The 21797-nt window shown below is 50.6% G+C and overlaps 2 protein-coding genes across 4 annotated transcripts; one reads left to right on the top strand and one right to left on the bottom strand.

The window, feature by feature from the left end:
- Positions 1 to 993: 993 nt before the first annotated feature.
- Positions 994 to 14070, bottom strand: DRC7 (dynein regulatory complex subunit 7). 3 transcript variants are annotated; one of them, XM_032700967.1, is made up of 17 exons: positions 13987 to 14070; positions 13115 to 13259; positions 12594 to 12768; positions 11628 to 11753; positions 10277 to 10471; positions 9864 to 10004; positions 9338 to 9559; positions 8518 to 8619; positions 7631 to 7700; positions 6997 to 7125; positions 6019 to 6147; positions 5169 to 5395; positions 4072 to 4287; positions 2827 to 2937; positions 2125 to 2226; positions 1295 to 1428; positions 994 to 1158 (listed from the first exon to the last, which is right to left on the bottom strand). In XM_032700967.1, exons 2-17 carry the CDS (start codon positions 13246 to 13248, stop codon positions 1077 to 1079), a joined length of 2295 nt encoding a protein of 764 aa, XP_032556858.1. In that variant the 5' UTR covers positions 13249 to 13259; positions 13987 to 14070; the 3' UTR covers positions 994 to 1076. The 3 variants fall into 3 exon arrangements, with proteins under 3 accessions (XP_032556858.1, XP_032556860.1, XP_032556859.1); XM_032700969.1 differs by lacking the exon at positions 13987 to 14070 and adding an exon at positions 13959 to 13978; XM_032700968.1 differs by lacking the exon at positions 13987 to 14070 and adding an exon at positions 13813 to 13870.
- A 1486-nt stretch (positions 14071 to 15556) lies between these two features.
- Positions 15557 to 21503, top strand: LOC116793464 (pancreatic secretory granule membrane major glycoprotein GP2-like). The gene is made up of 9 exons (XM_032701339.1): positions 15557 to 15601; positions 16428 to 16494; positions 16686 to 16853; positions 17582 to 17787; positions 18361 to 18521; positions 19106 to 19351; positions 20001 to 20160; positions 20576 to 20720; positions 21365 to 21503. Exons 1-9 carry the CDS (start codon positions 15599 to 15601, stop codon positions 21463 to 21465), a joined length of 1257 nt encoding a protein of 418 aa, XP_032557230.1. The 5' UTR covers positions 15557 to 15598; the 3' UTR covers positions 21466 to 21503.
- The last annotated feature ends 294 nt before the right edge of the window (positions 21504 to 21797 follow it).

Below are 21797 nucleotides of genomic sequence, written 5' to 3'. Positions count from 1 at the left end.
CCAATGAGGAGGCGGCGTGCTGAATGGGCGCCGCCATCTTGCGGAACCGCCCTGAGGGGCGGGGGCCGGGCCGCGGCCGGGCGGGGTCGCGGCGCTTCGTCGACCGCTCCTCCGCGGAATCGGAGCCTGGGGCGGCCTCGGTCCTTCCCAGGCACTCTTAGCGTGTCCTAGGAGTTGTTTCCCGGGTGCCACGGGCACAGACCCGGAGGGAGCGGGGCTCCCGTGAGGCTTCTGCGCCTCCCGCCGCCCGGCTGAGGTGCGGTCGTGTCGTGCCGCTTGTGCAGAACGCTGGCAGAATTCTCAAGGATCACCCCCTCCAAGCTCGGGAGCGATGCATCCCAACAAGGAGAAAATCGGGGGAAAATGCCAGGAGGCCTCCGTGGATGGATAAGGAGCTGCTGAGCAAACTCAGAGCTAAAAAAGAAGCTTTCAGGAGGTGGAAAGGAGGACAGGTGGCCTGGGAGGAATACAGGGAAATCCCATGGCAAGGGGGGTTGGGACTAGATGATCCATTCCAACCCCTTAACATTCTATGATTTTATAATATGCATTTGCTGGTGTTTTGGCAGCTGCTCTGTCCCTAATGACTGTAAAAATATTTTTAAATTAATTTATTCTGGTGCCTTTTCTGGTATTGAATTAACAAGGATGAGTTCATAACCACAGTGCTATTGTGTGGGTTTTGTCATTGGAGACCTCTAAATGAATCAAAGAAATTTTATGTTTGTGGTGAACTCACCAGTTCAAAATCTTGGCTTGTGCAAAACTAAATTATGAATTTGTTAAAATACTATTATGTTGGAAAAGAACCAGTATTCCCAAATAATCCTGCTCCTGATGTCAGCAGCTATGGATCAGGCTTGGGGAAGAAAAGCCCCGAGAGACAGTGTCAGACTTGAGTCTCAAACATGATGGGATTTCATGTGGAGGGAATCCCTGTACCTGCAGGTGGGCCTTAGAACAGAAGAGGGAAAAGAAAAAGACACAGAATGCTGCAAGTTCATTGAAGTCTCCTGATGAATCTGATGATTATGAGATTACTGCAGGCAGCTACAGAGAAGGAAGGAAGGGAGAAGTCAGTCATGCCCAGCCAGGCGGGGGTTCCTGAGCAGCGCCTCTTGAAGAGAATGGGACTTCTGTTGTGCCAACTGCTTTTCCCTGTAACAACAAGGGGGATATCAGAGGAAAACCGCAGTGGGAATCAACCATTTTGCAGAATAGCTTCAGTGCCAAGTTCCCAGGGGGCTGCCTTGTAGACCTTCCCTGGGCACTGCTCACGCATCATTCCCAATACCTGCTGGGCCTCTGCTTGAGTCTGGGCATACTGGCGCTGGTTGCAGCGTGATGAGCACGGAATTCATCCTCCTCCCAGCTCTTGTTCTCCAAAACAAGAGAGCTCTGGGAGCTCCTCTGCCGCTTTTCCAGTGCCTGTGAGGGAACAAGCAACCAAAAGTCAGGGAAATAGAGAGGGGAGTGAGGAGCAAAGGCACACAAAAGCATAACTCAAAGTCCAGGGAGCTGAGATGAAAGAAACCACAAACTGGAGCTGATTTATTTTCAGGGAGCGGCAAAAAGTCTGAGATGAGGTCTCATGAGAACAAGAAAACAAGGGGAGTCAAAACACGTGGAACAGCAAGAGGCAGCAAACCCCCAGTGTGTTGCCTCCCTAGAGTCAAGAAGCCCTGGAGAACCAAATTGGATCTGGCTGAGATAAGGACTAAATTTCACTGTGGAGCTATTTTGTTCTTTGATCTCACATGCTAAAGACAAAAAAAAATAAATTATATATATATATATACAGGCATGGCTCTCTTAAAATACTCCCCCCATAATCCCTATTATCAACTAGTGCTTCTTAATTATTTTCTTTATTAACTAAACAAAATAAACCAGTAATCTTTCTCAGTGATGCGAGTTTTTCCAGAAAGTCAAAAGGTGACCACAGCATAACCATGTTATATTTCCCTGGGAAGTCAGCTGAAGCTGTGCTGATTTACACCATGCTGGGATTTGTCCCAATATATTTTTATGATACTAAAAGCCCTTCAGAGGTAATTCCTCAGAGGGAAAAAGCTTACTCTGGATTCCTTTGGGTACATGTATGAAATGCTGGCATGAACCTACCATGGCTTCATGCTGACATTCTCTCCTTGCAGCGTTATACATTGAAACTGTCAGTTTAATATTGGCTTCTTCATCCTCACGAACCTTCAAGACATTTAGCACCTTCCAAGAAATCAGAAGAAAGACCCCTCAGCTTTCCCACAAAATGACTGTACTTTTACATGCTTGATCTGCTACCAGAGCAGATGCTGCATACAAGACTTGTAGAATAAGGGTAAATACGTATCTATACAAATATGTTCATATCCTGTGGGTAGATCAAGCTCATAGTAGTCTTATTTTTAGATTGTTACTCCATATGAAATTCTTGAACCCCATTATTGATAATAATTGATAAGAAAGCTTTTCTGGAGTCACAGTCTTGGCACTACTTTTGAAACTGCACCAACAGCTTTGGCTTATACTTTGTCATATACAGGATATGCAGCACAAGCTGTGTGAATATTTTGTCTGTTGATACATCCAGACTGAGAAATTTGCAAGGTAGTTCATGAGGTCACAGTGAACTACCTTCAAATTTCTGGGGAAATCTTCACCAAACAATGACTGGGGAGCAAGCATGATCATTCAGCGTGGAGACCAACTTTGTGACACCAGAGTCTTATTTTTACCACAGTTTATGCTGAGGATGCTTTGGCAACCAGTCAGCTGAAACTGTTTCCACGCCTGATCAACTCTGACAGTGTTGCACCTCCCTCTTACCTCTGCTTCAGATTCCCGGACTTGATGCTTCAGCTCCTTCTGTTCCTTTCTCAGGTCCCACAGCAACTTGTACAGATGGAGCACGTTCTTTTGTTTCTCAGAGGACCATGGCTGGAAGCAGATAAGTCAGTGAAAAACAGCAGCACTGTCTGGATCCATGGGATCAGGTTCTCTGCTGAGAGAAACTGGCACAATCCTGCCATAGTCAACAAGGTGATGCTGACTTCCAGCACTGAAGCATCGAACCCATGGTCAGCATGGGTTTATTAGACTTAATTTTGATTGGGAGTCCATCAGTTATGTGAGACAGATAGCACATCTTGCACTTTGCTAATGCTGCTGGTGTATGGTTAGAACAGGTTTTGTAGTGTTAGAGGTGGAGCAATGGGACTCCAGCAATTGTTTTCTGTGTATTCTCCCCAGTGGGAAATAGAAATTAAAAAAAACCAGCCTGCATAACATTAAAAAAATCCTGTATTTGTAATCTCTCTTTGGTTTCCTTAAGTGTAATTGTGCAGCATCGCTGCAGAATTTACTGGCAGACTTCTGCCCCTGGTTTCAGACTCACATCAGTGATGTTAGTGGAGTGACTGACCCCTGGCCCCTAATGAGATAATGTGGCTTACTGGCAGCACTTCACTCTTTTTGGAATATCTTTTATTTAAGGCTATCTATCTATCTATCTATCTATCTATCTATCTATCTATCTATCTATCTATCTATCAGCAATGTATTAAGCCTCAGCGTCTTTCTCTGTGTCTGCAGGGTAAACACTGGAGATTTAAGGAATGATGGGGCCCAAGAAATCCATGGCAAAGACAGAGCTAGAACACAGGGTGTCTGCCTCTGCTGCTCTGCTCTATCTCTTCTTGAAGAGGGAACAGCAGAGGAAATTTCAGCTGCCCTGCCCTGAATCCACAGAACTGAGCCCAACAGCTGCTGAACCTGCATCTTGCAAGATCCCAGGGGCTGTGGGATCTGCCTGATGACCCAAGTCTGGGAAGATGACCTCAGAGGAAGCCTTTCACACCACACTACGTCCTGCATGCCCAGTCACTCCCAGCATGGCAGGGCAACTCCAGGGCTGTCCATGTTGTGGACAGGGGCTGGGAGGGAGGTGTGCAGGTGGAGCAGAGAGGCAGCATGGAATATGTTATGCTTGTAGTTCTTCCACTGACATTTCACCTTCCCTTTGTGTCCTGTGATCTAAAAAGATTTCAAAATAAATGTAGTTTTTCTTCATACCTGGTATTTGACACACGTGTCTCGGGTCAGGAAGATTTCCTCTCCTTTCCTATCTCTCTGTATTGCTCTGAGGAAAGCCACCTTCGAGGCAATGGTGTCATGATCCTCGAGGTGATATATCAGCTGGATGCTGTCATCTTCAATCATAAAGATACGTTCCTCTACATCTTCATCAGCAGGCTTTTCTGGATTTCTGTGGAAACGCTCCTTGATTTGCTAATGGAGGGTGAAAAAAGATATGGAAGCAGCTTAGACAACACAAAACTGGCAAGATTTACAGAATTCAGTAAAAACCCAAAATAAAAATTGTGCTTTTCTGCCTGGACTACAATGGCATCTTTTAGCCAGTGGTCCTACTGTCTTGCCTATGTCTGAAAAAACCCAACCGCAAAGCTGTTAAGGCAATACAGAAGTCTCCTGTTTGTGGAGCTGAGTATGATTTCCAAGCTCCAAGTTAGCTTGGGATGCATCCCTGCCTGAGGCAACTGCAGGGAACAAGGTATTTTGGTGCACAGCAAAGTTTCCCACATTTCCCAACACAGGAAAGGAAAAAGTAGTATGTTGGGTGCTGATCCAAAGACAGGCTACTGCATAGCTCTGTCTTGGCAGCTGAAGTATCTGAGTCATATATACTGACAGATGTCAGATTTCCTCCTCCTTCTGTTCTGTAAATCAGACCTGACAAGAGGAAGAGGTAAATTACCTGCTGGTAACAAATCAGAGTGATGGGACACTTCATCAGGAACCTAAAATGGTATTAGCTTGGGCTCAGCACACAAAATCATTTTACTAGTTTTGAATCTTGTGAAAATTTTGTTCCAAAGTCATAGTCAAGCTTTTTTTCCTTCCTCTGACACACACTTTCCAAGCCTTAGTTTCCTAGCTTCATTCTAGCAGCTCGTGACAACTGGTCACACTGTAGCTCCCTGTCAGACAAGCAACTGTGAGACACAGCAGCTGGACAAGGCTTGGACGTCTCATCTGGAGCTCTGCCTCGGCCATGCCCACTGAGAATGAACCAAAGCCCCGGGCAGTGTGTTTTGCACAGTATAAATATCACAGTGACACATATTTTTCTGTTCCTGCCTTGGCCGTACCACTATAGGCCGGAGGTGAACGTCAGGTCTGGTGCCAGCCATGTCCATTCCGTTCTCCCTTTCGCCAAACTCCACGTGCCGGATGTGCAGGAAGTCATCCCGCCCCACGAAGTACTCGGTCATCTCAGTAGCGCTTTCAACACGTTTCCGGAGGTCATCAGCTCGTGCCTTATGGTAAAACTCCATCGTGTGTCCAGTCTCTGGTTCCAGCGACGTGTAGGTGTGAGCTGAGGACGTGTCAGATACATTTTCAGAGTTAGCACACCAGCCAGTAAATCAAATTCATGTAAGAGTGCAAGAAGGGAATGTTATCTCCTCACTGCTGCGTATCAATATGCCATGGCCTAAGGACTGCAGGACAGCTTTTCAGGGCCACTGCCTCACTTATACAGTAAGGTAGTAGTGAGGGGAGCCTGGATCCTGCTCTTCCCAAACCAGGAATGGGCACGGCCACTTTGGGTGAAATGCTGCTTTAGCAAAAGATCTGATGCAGGACTTTCCCCCAGCTGCACAACACCTAGAGACCAAACACAACCCTGAGAAAGTTTCTACTTCTATCACCTCTACTGGTAAAAGTACATTGTATCACCCCTGTGATAGCTATGTATTTTTTCTAATATATAGAAAAGCACATAGCTGGAGGAGCACTGCCCAGGACTGGAAGCAACAACCCAGTTCTCTACTCTCCACTGAAGAACATATTATTTATCTAGGCAATTTAATCCACAAACTCCCTGGTAATCCCCACACCCCCTGGCCCCTCTCTTCAACTTTGGGCTTCTGCCACTGCTAGAAGGGATTCATGTAAAGTCCCATGAGCTGCACTGACTGCTCAGATGAGCTGGAATACCTTTAAGAAGGAGGGGATGTCCTGGTTTGAAATAGTCTGTGGTCAGCTGTGTTTGTTTATTCGTTTCTCTCATATCCAACATGTCTTCTCGATTTTTGAACCACTCTGTCACCTCCACTACTTCAGTACCTGGCAGGAGACAAGTCATTTTGCAACCTTAGCTCACCCTGTGGGACATGGTAAAATTCATTGAAGGAGCTCTCAGTGTCTGTGCAAGCACCCTGGGCTCCTGAGGCAGCCACAGTGGATATAGTACAGTCACTGGAACTGGCCCTCTGCACAGGGGTATTCTGTAGATGAATCTTAATCCTAATCTACATTTGAATTATACCTTAAAGAGGGTTTATTCCTCTCCATCAACCAGAATTAAATGAATCAGCTCAGGGGTAGAAATTGGCATGGCAGATGGCTGTGGTTGGGCAAGAGAAATTCCATCCTAAATATTTAATAATAGTGTCAGGAGCAAAAGGAAATGAGACTGGAGCTACCCAAGAGGGCTGAGGGCAGGACACTGTATGTCCACCCAGGAATCTGCACAGTTTCTTGGACCAGCTGCTGAAGAATAATGCTTTCAAGCACAGAGATATCCTCAGGCTGTAGCTGCCCTTTTCTATGGCTCCTGTTGACACCAATGGGGATAGTGATACTACCGTATCAAATCAAACCAGCCTTCCATTTCTCTGAAGACTGAAGATCCAAGCAGCTGACCTGTGACACTGAACAGCTTCACTGAGGTGTAAAACAAATTCAAACTCTCATGGAAACCCTTAGCAACACTGGAAAGTTCTGGGGCTTGACCGACAGTGACCGTGATGAAGAGTTTGAGGATATGGTAGATAAGACCCCCACAAATGTGAAAGGAGGATGAGAAAGAACAAGAAAGACTCTGACAGAAAAGGGGCCACCTCCCCCTTTCCATCAGCATGCCCAAGGCTGTGTTTGCTCAATGCATGGGGTGTGTTCACTCATCCCTCTTACAGTCCAAGTCTGCGTAGACGGTGAGTCGTTCCACCAGCCCATCTTCATTCACGTATGGGGCCCATTTCTCCAGTTTTGCTTGCTTGTACAGGATTACCTTCTTCCCTTGGGAATACTGATTCTCAAATTCTGCAGTGTGCAAGAGAGATGTCAGAAAAATGGACTCCCTTCTACTCAGCCCAAGAAAAAAGAATTTAAGAGGAGAAAACCACGGTCTAAGGGACACCAGGTATTTATTGATTGCCTTCTGCTGCCAGCAAAGCTGTTCAGACCCTGTCTGTTGTGCTTTAATGTTATAATGGTATAATAATTCTTTTCTCTCCCAAAGCAGGTATTTGATAATGCAGGGGCAGTCCCTTGTGCATAGGGGGAACAGAAAGACCATCCCAGCCAAAATTCCCAGCTGGCAGGAAAACACAGTGCGGGTGTGTGTCTGTGGGGGGTTCCCAGGTGAGACAGTGCAGCACTGAGGGCAGGCATTCAAACCAATAGCTGTTGTTGCCTTCATCTACTGCACTTCACTGTTACACCTTGACTATCCTGCAGGGAGAACTCTAAAGTGAGATAAACCAATGTGGCAAATCCACTGAAAGTTTAGCTGGGGGGCAAGAAAAGGCACAGGAAGAATACATACCTCTGCAAGACACATTAATTCGGGCTACCCACGATAGTGGCATCTCAAAACTCATGTCAGAGTTTTCCTTCTGGAACAGAAGCAGAGATTTGTGGGTTTGGCAGCTTCTCTTAGTGTGCCAGGAGGCATTTTGGCTCTAGAGAGTGCAGCACAGTGATCAGAGCTCAGCACGTGCGAGGCTGGTGAACACAGTGGCGGTTATGAGAGTGCATCCCTACTCGAGCACAATGAGATTGTCTTTTCCTGGCTAATGCTCGTGCTGGACGTGGGATGAATGTGACAGTTGCCATAATGACCAGTTTATTTTATTAAGATCATGAAGGATGCTTTGCTCCCCAGTTATGAGCACAGGCTGAGAAGAGTAGATAGCAGGAGGGAATTGTTACTGGCATTCCTCCATCCTGCTGTGAGGGTGCAATGCCTGCTTTATCATGCTGTCTTCTCCCAACAGGAGACCATTTTTTGCTTCCAGCACACAGCACTTTTTGGTATATTAGAGGACATAGATTATTTCTGTATTTGGTTGGCAGCTCCACCTCGCAGCCAGGAGGGCAGGGTGCTGACCAACACAGAAAGAGTGTACATAAAAATTTCACTCTGGATTCTTTTTTTTTTAATTACTTCACCCCAAAGGTCCATACACTGGAGACATACAGAGCTCCCCAGCCACTTAGGACACCAGAAGTACCACTGCTTCAGAAAACATCAGAAACTCTCAGAACTCTTCAAGGCTGAGAAGCAATCTGAAGTGCCAACCCAAACCTGGCCAGAGCAGCAGTGATCTGACCTGGAGAGGGCAGCAGGCAGACAGACATACACGGGCCTATGGACACACTGACTGGATACAGCATCCCCACTGCACAAGAGCCGCTGTTTGGGTCACTCACCAAGTCACCAGTGTCTCTCTCAGATGACTCTGTGAGCAGCTTGTTGCTCTCTGGAAGCATAATTTCCCAGCGGATGGCATCACTCAAGTCAAAGCTGAGATCCTAGGCCATACAGAGAAAAACTCTTTTAACTCCAGGGCAGTCTCAAGGGCCTGACACTAAACTGAACACTGCATTGGTATGTCTGTGGTGCTCTGGACCTGGCTGGGTGTCAGAAAGTTTAAGGATTCCAGGTATGTAAATCTCAATGAGGTGAGCTCGTCAGACTCTTGGCTGGCTGGTGGGACCCCAAAGACTGTCCCTGCACCTGGAGGCTGCAGACCCCTTTCCTCCTGGTACCTCTGCCACAGATGAGAGCAAGTTGCTGGAAATGCTTCTACCTCTTTCCTAGGGACATGCTTGGCCCAGAGGGCAAGTTGCTCTGACTCAGACCCTCATCTCCCAGACTTTGTGTCATCTGGGGAGTAGCTGAGGTGTGGGAAGAGCCCCATTAAGATCTTTCCTGCCTTGAGCCATGCCTGAAAGGCTCGAAACACTCTCTGCCTCAAAAATTCTTATTTGAGAGAATGAGTGTCTAGCCAGCCTTAAAAGCTGAAATTCTAGCACTGTAAGGGTTTAATAGGTGTGATCTGTATTTGTTAGCTCAAAGTCTGGGATGTCCTGGAGTAGTTCCAGAGTCTATGTAATCGGAGCAACATGACCAGAGCCAATACAAGGAATGGTTAAATGGAAACTGGACCACTACTGATCTTGGACTTCCCCAGGACTCATGTCAGCCCAACTGTCCCTTTCATGGCCAAGGTGCTAAAGGGCTCCTTACCTTGCAGCCCTTCCGGCAGTCCTGCATGTTCACCCAGTAGTTCCTGTGGTTCCAGATGCTCTCAATCCCAAGGAAGCACTCATCTGTGGTGTTGTGGCTGTTTCCCGTGAATGGATTGATGAAGAAGGTCTCAGGAACCTTCCTCTTCCCAGACAGAACCAAAACCCAGGCGTGCACCCGTAAGCCACGCAAAGGGTCTCGCTTGGGCTTGTCCTGTGCCTCCTGTAGCACAGAGGACAGAGCAATAATTATTGCCATTTTATTGCCAATTTAATCCAACCCAATAACCATCTTATCTTTTCCTCTGCTCACTTTTAAAGAACTCCAGGCCCTTAATGCTCTTCATAAGAGTGAGGTAGTACATACCCAGCACACACCGTGCACCCAGAGGCCAAGTGCTCATGGCCACGATCAGGGTTGTGTCATACTTCATGGAGGAGGGTGGTGAGCTCCTCTCTTTGGCCTTTGACCAATGTCTCATCTCTTCCTCCCGGAGCTTACAGTGAGGTGGACCTTGCTAACTTACCGTGACCACTTCCTCTTCTTCTTCCTTCTTTTGAACATCTTCAGCTTCTTCCTTCTTCTTGGCCTTCTGCTGAAGCTCAAACTTGCTCTGTGGCTCTGAAAGGATCTTAACTCTATACTTTCTGGACTTCTTCACTGGTACCTGACAGAGACCAGGAGAAGAGAGAAAATGTATGGCTTACAAGTACCTCCCAGTTCCCAAAACTTGGCAGTTTGCAGTACTGCAACTGGAGAGCCTCCTAAGGAGCTGTGGAAAATCACTCAAAAGATTCCTTAGTGAGGTCCCCGGCACAGACTGAAAGCCAGTGTGGACCTGAAGCTGTTCCCCCCTATCTCAGCTCAGGAGCTCACTGGCCATGAATGGGCTGAGCACACATGCTGGGCTCCTCCCTGCCTGCTCACTGCAGCTCTCACCTCTTGTGGCTTCTTGAGCAGTGGGCACAGATCCTGAGTCTGGTCCAGGGCACATATCTCCTGGGTGGCGTACCCGTGCACGCAGTAGGCGTCATAGCCGGCCCCGATCAGCAGGGAGCACAGCAGCACAGTGAAGTCAAAGCAGTTCCCCCGCTGGTATTTCAGGATGGTGGTTGGGGAATAGAGTGAACTGGGCTTGAAAGAGAGAGATCCATGTTCACAGTGCTTGTCTTGTGGAGCTGAAACATGCACCAGGCAGAGAGCAGGGGAGAGAGGGCACTGCCCACATCGCTGGGCTCTGCACCCCTAGGGAATATGTATATAACATTCCTATATGAGCCACAGACTCTAAAAGTCCCCCTCCAAAGTGATCTGGGGAAATTCTGTCCCCAAACCTGGTGACAAATTTAACCACAGGTAGAAATGAGCGAGGCAAGCTCATCTAACTGCTGAAAACTTAATACTAAACACAACTCTGGAATGATGCTTCCCTCCATCTCCAGCTGCTCTGTCGGCAGCATTTCCAAGGAAAAAAACCTATAAGCTAAATTATAGTTCAAAGGAGGAACTTCTGGCCCTCACCAGTGAGCAAGCGAAGGGATCAGTATGTACATACCGCATATAGAGAGGTTCTACATAGTCTACTCTTACCCATATCTCAGACATCACCCTAAGTGACCAAGGCAGTCTCCATCTGCTAAACAGAGATACCTTCTCTGTGGTCACAAAGTGCCAGAGTTCCTCTTGAGACCCTGGGACTCTTGGGACACGCTTGGCCAGCACGTGGCTAGTGTAGATTGTTTGGGTCACTCTGTTGTCCTTGCTAGCAAGGAGTGTGTTCCTTTTGTCACAGCTGATTCACAATGGCCAAGAACTTGCCCTAGCTCTGGCATCATCTTTGCTAACCTGGAAATCTCTTTTCAGCCATCCCAAAATATCCCCAAGGTTGGGAATAGAAAAGCCTGAAGCCCCTAAGAACGGGTCACTGAGGTCAAGCATCATCCCACACGTGCTCCTCTGTTCCAAGGCGTCCTGCTCTCCAGAGGGGAAGCTTGTCAGCCATTGCCACCCACAGTGGACCAGCTGGTCATCTGGGCTGGCTGAAAGCAGGGTCGGGCCTGGTCTTGTGGAAATGGTGCTTAATTACTTGAAAGGTACAACACTGAACTCCCACTGGGACTGTGGGTCCAACAGAGTGCACAGGGACTGGGAAAATCCGGGAGTTGCCTAAATAATGAGGGAATGATGGAAGGGTCAAATCCCAGCCCCTGGGGATTCCCACTGTGTTCTGCTGAGAGGCCCTTCTGTCACCTCTCTTATGTTTCTGAAGGGACTGCAGCCCCTTTCTTACCGGTGTGATAGGACACTTGAGGGGCTCCATGGTGAGGTAATTAGAGACAAAGCTGGCACAGCCTGACCAGTGGTACAGCTCTGGATAAGGCAGCAGGGTTGGCCTCAGTGTTGTGCTAACAAACTTCTGTAGGGCAACAAGAGGACTTTGGTTAGCCAGCTGATGCCTGGAAGAGTTTCCTGTCCAAAGCCATCCTCAGCCCACCCCTGGATGTTGCAGCTCTCATTCAGGACCTCCCTAGAGCATATCAACAGCACCAGTATCCCTCATCATCTCCTTCAAGATGGAAATTACATGGGGTTGGGAAGCTGTCTGCTTGGCTGTGGCTGAAACTTCAAGCTCATCTCAGACATTTTCAAGCAAGACAAATAGCTACAGCCCTTCCCAGCTTTTACATCCTTCAGCATGTTCTCCCCTGCATGTAAATGATATAACAAATTTTGGGGAAAGCCCATACAAAGTAGTAATTCCAGGTATCTTGGGGAACATCAGGTCCAGAACTAGACAACAGTTGTGCAGCTTGGGCCCAGGGAAAAAAACAGAGACCACAAACTTCCGCATTTACTTCCTTCCCCATAACTTCTGCTAAGTTCAGAGTACGACCTAACTCTGGATCCATATTCCACATCTGTGACTAAGCCTGAACCTTATTTATTTCATGTGTTTCTTTTACTTTCCCTTATGTTTCTGTGTTCTTTCTCATTTCCTAAGCACCACGCTGGAGGGCTGTGAGCTGCCTGCAGCCCACGTAGCACCACCACCATAAGGTACAACGTGCTTGTGAATTTGGACAGCCAGGGTGTTCCTGGGGTTCTGTGTGTCTGCTCGGGGGCTGTGGGTTCAGCAAGAGGGTTCCCATTCCCTTTGGCCAGGAGGGCAAGAAGGGATACCGTCCTTCCCCAGCATTTGGCACTATGGAAGGGGAGTGCTCCCTGCGCTGTGGCCCAGCCCCACATCACCCCATACCTCCACGCCACACTCGTTGACGGGGTGGAGGAAGAGCGGTTTGCGGTCAGGGCAGACGTGGGTGTACTGCTGGAGGAAATGGTCAGCGATGTGCAGCAGCTTCTTTTCCTGCCGGGAATTTGTCTTGTACGAAGATGGCAAGTGGGACGTGTCAATGGAGCTCCAGTCAAAAGCACTTCCGCGGCAGGAGGAGGAAGAGAGACACAGGTAATAAGCCAGGAGAATACAGGCAAGATGACCCACTATCAAAACATGGCAAGCTGATATATGCACAGAGACTCGGGGGATCTTTAAGCAGTGTGAGAGGCTCAGAGGATCTTTACACAGTGGTGAATGGAAGTACAATCAAGTGAGCTGTCTTGTCTTGCACATGCACACTCTTGGACAAACACACCAGGCACATGTACCTGCTTACTCCACTCCCTGTGTGAGGGGACACCACATCCCATCCACACATGTGCAATCTCCCCATGGGCCCTAAAAGGGCTCATCCCAGTAAGAACCAGACACAACTGACTTACGGTACATCGCTTGAGACGCTGTCTTTCTCCTCAGGCACCTTTGTGTCCTCATCCTGGAGGCTGTCACTGATGTTCAAAGAGTTCGGGTCTTCAGCTGCTTGCTCCACTTCCTCCGTCTCCTCCAGGACCTCCATTCTGCCTGGCACTGCAGAAATACACACACCAGGGCAAATTCAGTGGTGGGACCCAGCTAGACAGCAACACAGAAACACTCGCATTGTGGCCGCAGTGGTTTGTTATGTGAGCATGGCTGAAGCAGCCAGAAGTGTGACAATAAAGAGTGAGCACTGAAAGTGAGTTTGGACTGGGCTTGGTCAGTAAGTGGCTCCTGTGTTTCCAGACACCCCAAGCGTGGAGGAGACGGCAGAGCAGGCAGAGCCTGGCTCGGTAGGGCACAGCACATCCCCATGTTCAGCCTGTGTCCCCCGCGCCCTCCCTCCTGCCCGGGGTGCTGCTGGCGGGGCAGCAGCTCCATCAACCCGCTGGGCACCGGCCGACGGCCCCTGCGGCCGCCCGGGGGCCTTGGAGCGAGGGGGACGCTCGGCGGAGCCGGCAGCCTCCAAGGGCAGCGGCTGTTCCGTATCGCGGCCCGGCGGCGGCGGGGCTGTTTGTTTGGTAGTGCCCGCGGTCGGGCTGACCCCGAGCGGGGCACACAGTGGGGGGAGGCAGCGCCCGGCCGGCCCCCGCCGCTCCCTCACCCCACGGCTCCCAAGGGCAGCGCTGCCGCGGCCGCCGCCGCCGGCTCCCCGGGCCGCGCCTCCATGGCAACGGGGACACGGCGGGGCCTGCGGCTCCCCCCGGCCCGGGACACCCCCCCCGCCTCCCCTCGGGGTCCCCGCCAGACCTCCCGCCACCCCGGGCAGGCCACAGACCCAGGTCCCGGGGGCTCCTCGCGTGCCCCCCGCGCACCGCCCCGGCTGCCCCGGCCCCCGCAGCGCTGCCCGGCGCCTCCCCCGGCCCGGCCGCCCCCGCGCCCACAACGGCTGCCCCGGGGCCGTTGGGAGAAGGGACAGCGATGGGGCACAGGGAGGGGATGGCGGGCAGACCCTGCCCGAGAGCACGGCTGAGCCATCGCCCCTCCGAGACCTGCTCCGAAACTCACGAGTTTGGCTCTCTTGAAATAAAAGTTCTACCCCCACCTGCCCCGTCATTCTTCTCCTGTGTTGCAGAAGCACTCACCCAAAAGCTGGCACCAGGAGATGGCAGAACGACTTTTTATTTTTATTATTTTTATTATTTTTATTATTTTTATTAATTATATTATTTTTATTATTTTTATTATTTTTATTTTATATTTTTTATTTTTATTCATATTTTCCCCCTATTTTTCTTATTTTCCTTTTCCTCTTCTTCTTCCTTCTCCTTTTCCTCTCCCTTTTCTCTTTTTTTTCTTTTTCCTTTTTTTCTTTTTTCTTTTTTCTTTTTTTTTTTCCTTTTTAATTGGCAGTCCATTAGGCTGTAAGCAGGGTCAGGTGATAAACACTTTTGTTTTCTGGTTTTTTGTTGTGGTTAGGAAAAATATGAATGGAGGGATGGATGGATGGATGAATATTCACATTAGTTGCTATATTATGGTAACTGTAGCAATTAAAGCTCTGAGGAAGCAAAGAGTACAATCAATATATATCAAGAAGCATCATCTTGAGTGATTACTACTGTTTTGCAAATGGTTACTGTTGCCCAAATGGCATGAAGCTGTGTTGAGGGGGGCAGGGAGAAGATTAGATTGGATATTAGGAAAAGGTTCTTTATCCAGACAGTAGCACTGGAACAGGATCCCCAGGGAAGTGGTAACAACACCAAGCCTGACAAGAGTCCAAGGAGTGTTTGGACAATGCTTTCAGGTACATGGTGGGATTGTTGGGGCTGTCCTGTGCAGGGCCAGGAACTGGACTCGATGATCCTTGTGGGTCCCTGCCAACTCAGGATGTTCTGTGATTCAAATTGAGGTAGGGCCAAGCCCTTGTCCCTCCATCTCTCACCAGTACTTCTCAGCAGCTCTTATATGCCAGAAATCAATAAAAACACAGCTCAAGCAAATGTATGTTGTGGTTGCAAAACTGTCTGTACTCAGTATCCAGAGTTATCTGGCCTTCACATGTGCCACTGTGGTATCTGTTGCTACTGCTGCATCAAAAACAGGTAGCACAAAACCAGCTGGATGCACCAACCCCGAGATCCCTGGGGGTTTTGCAGATGCTCCCCCTGTTTGGGATCCCACTGGGGCTGTGAAATGGGTCAGTGTTCACAGGCCGTTGGCTCACTGGAAGGGCCATCCATGCCAGAGGATGGGCTTTCACAGAGAGTCCTTTCCTCCCTGGCCCTGAAGGATGCTAAGCTGGCTCTTGTGCAATCGCAGAGGCAGCGTGTTTGCGTGGGGGAGAGGGATGAGCTGCCAGGAGGCGATATAAGGCGGGAAGCAGGGAGCAGGGAGTGGCCTCGGGGCGGCACTGGGTGGGTGGAGGAGCAGAGCGTGACCTGGCGATGGTAAGTGGGATGAAATCAAGGTGGTGGGATCTCTCAGGACTGGAGAAAGGAATAAACCCCCCTTGCCCAGCAGTCCAGCAGTCACACTTAGGGTTGGTGGAGGGGTGGAGGAGTGCATGTGCTGCCGGACCAGAGTGGGGCTTTTGGCATTGGCTTTGTCCTGCTCTCAGACAGAGCACTGCCCAGCCATCAGCCCTGGCTGACTCACATCCACGTCTCTGATAAGGAGTATCCAGCATTCAGGGCTGTTCCAGGACTGTGCCACTAGTTTCCCTGAAGAAATCCATTATCTGTACCGACAGCGGAGGTGACTTAATCTGGTGTCTTTTTTCACTAATTTTAGTTGTGTTCAAGGCTTTGGTTTTGTTTTTTTTTTTTTTTCTTTTGTCTCCTTGTTGTAGATATGGGCTACTGGAAAAGTGAGGATCCTTTTGAAAATCCTGACTTTTCAAAAGAGCTGTAGTGGGAAAAAGGAAACTTCTTCCCTCTTTGGGGAGCCCGGACTGATGCCTCACCTCTCCAGTTTTACTCAAAGTGCCTGTTCTCACTGAAATGTGGCTTTGTCACTGTCAGCACATCCCTGCAGGTCCAAGGGCTGCTTTCTCCCACCTCCTCTTTCTGGAATCCCTACCTAATTTCAGAAGAGTATTTGACCCTTGTGTTAGGCTGAGGGGGTTGGAAATTACTTTGTGCCATCAAACCTAAGAAATACAGTACAGATACTATTGCATCCATGCTTGAGGGTTCACTCTTTCTGAATGACTGCAAATATGTCCAGCGAGCATGATACAAACCCAAGGTACCCAGAGCCTGCTTGTTTCTCCAGGAAAGGACTGTGAGATATTTGTTGCTGTTCTCTGTGCTCTGCCTGGCTGGCTGTGAAGGCAATAAGGGTGAGTTTCCCTGTACTCTGTCCCTGCTGGGTCATGGATGGGTAGTATGGAAAGATCCTCTCCTTAGGCAAGAATCTCAGTCTCTGAGAGATGTGCAGGTCTTCCTGCAGTGGGATGAGTTCATGCTCACATCTCTCATCAGGGAGATGTTCTTGATGCATTTCAGCTCACTTGCCTTTCCTTTGCTGCAGGTGAGCTGAGGAGCACACATGGCCCGAGGCCACGGGTTGCCCTCCGCCTCAAGAGGAGCCCAGATGCCTGCCTGTCCAACCCGTGCCAGCACCAGGGGCACTGCCAGGTGATGGGGGACAGACCAGTTTGCAGCTGCAAACCAGGCTTCAAAGGGGAATTCTGCCAAGGTAGGGCTGGTGAGCCCTCCCCAGTCTGCCCAGGGGCACCGGAGGGAAGGGTGATGGGCACAGTGCACTGGTATTACCATTCCAGGAGAACATCCCACCTCCTGGTTCAGGTGCATTCCCCACCACTGTAACCATGTCCTCAACTACATGTTGGTACAAGACCCAGTCACAGGGCATTTTCTTCTTCCCCTAAAGCTTCAATTCCTTAATTCCTTGGCTGTGCCGTGGTGTAGCTGTGCCAGGGCAGCATGGCATGCTGCAGGGCACAGCTGCCTCGCCGTCTCAGAACAACCACGCACATTCTGGCACAGCTACAGTCAAGCCCCTTCCAGGCACTAGCCAAAAACTGTGTCTTCTTCCTCTGAAGGACAGGGTTGCTGTCCCTGTCTGGTGCCCTTGGCAGACTGTGGGGATTCTGTGGACAGAATAGGAAGGGGCCAGGCCCACAAGATCTGCCTTTATGTCTTGAGCTTAAGGACTGTGCCTGTTCAGAGTAGTGGCAGCCATGGACTTGTGCAGCTCTTAGAAAATACCAGACCCACATTAACTTCTGCATGTTCCCAAAGGTCTGTCTTTTGCCCAGTGTCTCTGAAGAGCCCTACCAGCAGCCTCCACCAAGGCTGGGATGAGCATCTGCTGAGCTCAGAGGGACTGTGCCATCCCACAGCTTTCATAGGGCTCCTTCAGGCCTCTTCCTTATTGCTATTGCAGATGGCTTTTTCCCCCAGATGTGGTACTGAAGCTGGCCTGTGAGGAGGAGCATATGAAGATGATGGTGAGGAAGGAGGTGTTTGAACTCTTGAAAATCCCACGGGAGCTTGTCCACTTGAAGAACCAGGCGTGCAAGGTCTCAGAAAAGGAAGAAGAGGGTGAGCTGTTTTTTTCAGCCACTCTCACTGGTGAAAACCACACTGCCTGTGGGTCAATAATCCAGGTAAGGGTCCAGCAGATCCTTTCTGCATAGCTCCAAAGCCATGAGAGGAGCAGACATGCTGAGTGGGGACAGCAAAGGGAAGCCTCAAAGGCTTTTCCTTTTTTATCTAGGTGTTGTAAAGTTCTCCTTCCCTTTGAAAGGCTTCCCTGGGGATGTCAGAAGCCTCTGCTGCTGTGCTGGCAGCACATTTTGCCTCATTTAGCAGAGCATGGAAGTCTCAGTGTGTGCTTCACTAGCTGATAACAGCCGTCAACTTTCTGGCCACACCCTCTGAGCTCTGCAGCCCTGGCCCCTTGGTCCCTCACTTGCTTCATGCACCAGGAAGGGTCCAGAGGAACTGGTGCTCCAGCTCTGCATTTTGCAGAAGAGCCCTCACCCGTGCTCGCTGTGCTGACTCCTGCCTGCTCTGCTGGTGGCTCCCAGTAGCCCCCAAACACAAGGCTTGAGCTGAAACCCCAGCAGATATCCAGGCCTGGAGCAGCTACAGCTGAGTTGCACCTTCTGAGCTGGAGCTTGGATCTCTGTGTATGGATTTAGTCATAATCTGGACACTTGATTTCTGTGTCATTCCAGAAGAATAACTCCCATGTCTCCTACTCCAACGTCATTGAGTCAGAGCAGGAAGCCCATGGGGCCATGATCTCCCGGAGTTTTCAGCTGGAAGTGCATTTCTCCTGCATCTACGCCTATGAGCAGGTGGTGAGGCTGCCCTTTGCTCTCACTGCTGTTGACAAGTGAGTGGTGCTGTTTCTCCTTGCTGCTGACATGGTGTTTTTGAGCTTGCAGAAAAGCAGATACCTTCAATGAGGCGATCTCCAAAGGCCCTGGGGAGCCCCTAGAGAGCCCTGAGAGCAACGCCATACACACTGGTCTGCCACCCTGGCCTCCTTTTTCTTCCCAATGTGTTTTTTCAACACAGGGTTTGGGCCTGGGGCAGAGCCAAAGAGGGGCACACACAGTCTACCTTTCTCCTGTCCTCACTGCTTGAAACCAACTATCCAAAAAACAAAGGGTGGGAACTGGAAGAGGCCCCCACCAGGCTCCCATGGAGGTGCAGGGTTAGGATTGCCTTTCTTGTAGCCCTCACTGGCCAGGGGGTCAATGGGATCCACTGCAGCTCTTTGCTTCTGTCCACACATGGCACAGAAGGCAGCTCAGGGCCTGGCTCTCACAAGGCTCCACCTGGGAACAGAGGCACATCCAGAGTCAGGGCAGCTGCATCGGTGGCCTGACTTGTGCTACATCCTTCCTGCTTTCTCATTCTGTTTGGGAGCCCTCATCCTCTGCTCTCCTCTCTTCTCTTCATCACTGCTCCCAGGCTGGTGCAGTCCGTGGTCAGGGAAGGACACTTCAACGTCAGCATGAGACTGTACAAGTCCCCCTCCTACCTCCAGCCTTATCACCTGCCAGCTGCAGCCATCCCCGTCACGGACACACTCTATGTCCTGCTGAAGATAGAAGGACAGCACCAGCTCAAGTACTTCCTGCTGAGTATTTTGGACTGCTGGGCCACCCCGAGCATGGATCCCTTCCAGAGCGTGCAGCACAAGCTCATTGAGCAGGGGTGAGTGGAGAGCCCCCAGCACACCTGATCTCCTTGCACCACAAGCACAGTCACATCTCTTTCCCGGGTGATAAGGACGGGAGCAATGAGCAATGACACCATCGTTGCTCATAGGTGGAACCTGTGGGGGCCACCATCATCAAACAGCCAGAACAGCCCTACAATGAGCCCCCAAAAAACTCTGAACTGAGTCCCCTCTCCTGCTCTGCTGTCTTGCTTCTAGTGTTGCTCCTGGCCAGCTAGGGAGGCGAAGGGCAAGAGGGAGAGAGGGAAGACTCCGCTGGGATGTGCAGATCATTGGGATGTGCAGTCTCTATGAAAATCCTGCCTTAGAGGTGGCTGCAGCCAAGCTAAAGCCAGAAACGTGTCTATCTGGGAAGTGGGAGCCACAGCCAGGCTCACTCCAGCCCTGCAGAGCAGCTGTGGCCCCACAGAGCAAGACATAAGCCACCCCCTGGGCTGCTAGCAGCTCCTCCCTGAGCTGGGCACAACACAGATTCCAAGGAAAGGCATCCCCATTGGCACTGAGGAAGAAATAGGCCTGTTCAGCAAAGCCTAGGGGCTGCACCTGGTCTTTGTGGGATCTGGTGTTCCAGGCTGGGATGCTTCCCCTCATTTGGCACTCACTGACCCTGCTGTCATGTCCCAGGTGTCCCCATGATAAGACAGTGACCTACCTGAATGCCATTGGAGAGAGCAGCACCGCCAAGTTCAGCTTCCAGATGTTTCGGTTTGTTGGTTACCCCGAGGTGTTCCTACACTGCCGTGTCCGGCTCTGTCTCCCCAGAGGTCCGGAGCCCTGTGCCAAGGTGAGCCCTTGCTGTTCTGCACCATCACCTGGCCAGGTGTGGTGCTGGGGAAGGCATGCTGCTTGCAGTAGGGGCTCTGCTCTGGTTCTGGGTGCCTCACACAACAAACATCAGGAGCTCACCCCAGTGCCCTGAACCAAAGGCACAAGGGCTTGAACCCAACAGAGAGCTCCTTTCCCTCTTCCCTCTGGTTATTGGGTGTTTGCAGGAGAAGTTGATGGCAGGATTTGGGGAGGAATGGGCTAAGGTTCTTTAGGACCTGGTTCTTCTCATGCTCTGGGGTCCTGACTGCTCCCAGGCTGTGGCCCCAGTAGGGTCTCTGCCAGCAGGAGACCTCCAGGATGGCCCTTGCCCTTTGAACAGGCTTTTCCCCTGTCCTCTGGTTCCATCACCCTTCCCTTGGCCCTGTTGACAGCAATGCCCAAGGCACTTGAAGAACAAGAGGGCGCTGGTGGATGACTACAACAAGATTGTCTCCTATGGGCCCATCCACCTGCTGGCTGCTCCTTCCTTGGGAGCAGAGACCCACCATTCCAGCACTGACCAACAGGACCTGGCAGGTATGTACGTCCTTCTGGGGAGAACAGGAGCAGCTTCCAGACCCTTGCAACTCTCTAGGTAGTGCCAGGTTGTTAAAAAGGGCTGCTAAAATCTGTGCACAGAAGCGTGGAGTCCTTCGGGTGTCATGGCCATGCACGGCAAATTCCAAAGCCAAACCAGCACAGAGCTCTGTGTGAGTGGCTCCTTGCCAGGCACAGGTTGGGATGAGCAGGCAGCTGGGCAGGAAGGGACCCGAAACCAGAAGACTGTTGGTGCAGCATCCCAGCCAGGGAAGGCTGGGTTTTCACACTGGACCTCTGCATCATCAGCCCAGCAAGGCAGACTCCTCCTGAGCGCTGAGGGCAATCCAGGAGATCCAAGCAGCAGTCCAGGACCAGGGTTGGGGACAAGCCCACCTACAGCATAGATCAGACCAAGCATGAATGCTGAGCCCTTGGGCAGCAGGGGTGGGTGGAGGCCATTTGGGGTGACTGAGTCCTATTAGTGCCCTCAGGATTCCGAAGTACCCCCAGCTCCAGCACCTGCTGCCCTTCACAGGAGGTGACCTCCCTCAAATCCATCCCCAGCCAGGAGATGCTGCGCTGGGGCTCAGAGCTGGCTCAGGGGACCCAGATATGTCACTAGTCTCTCTCCTCTTTGGTAGGACCCAGCCCGTGGCTGCCCGGGGCCCTCATCCTGCTGTGTGTGCTTGGTGTGCTCACCGTGGCTGCGGCGGCCGTCAGCGTGGGACGGCGAACGGGTTAGGAAACAACTGTTTCCAAATAAATGTGACAGTGGCAGAGAGCCTCTTGCCTGTGTGTTTATGGGTTTGGGGGGGAAGGAAGTGATGGTTGGACGCAAACAGTGCGTGAAGGTTGAGGCACATCCGAGTGTTTCCGTTCCCTGTAGCATCCTCAGGACCTTCTCATTCCCTCCGGGCCCAGGCTCTCTAAACTCAAAGCATGTACCCTGGGCTGGGAGGGTCCTTCTTTCTCTGTTCCTCTTCCCCAGAGTCACCCTCTGGAGAAGTGGGGTGATGGAGGTATCCCCACACTAGGTTCTTGCCCACCAAAGCTGGTCTTGGTGTGGTTCTGTGT

This window comes from Chiroxiphia lanceolata, chromosome 13 (assembly GCF_009829145.1).
Source record: "Chiroxiphia lanceolata isolate bChiLan1 chromosome 13, bChiLan1.pri, whole genome shotgun sequence".
In the NCBI taxonomy this organism is placed as follows: domain Eukaryota; kingdom Metazoa; phylum Chordata; class Aves; order Passeriformes; family Pipridae; genus Chiroxiphia; species Chiroxiphia lanceolata.
This window is presented reverse-complemented; position numbering and strand designations above follow the sequence as displayed.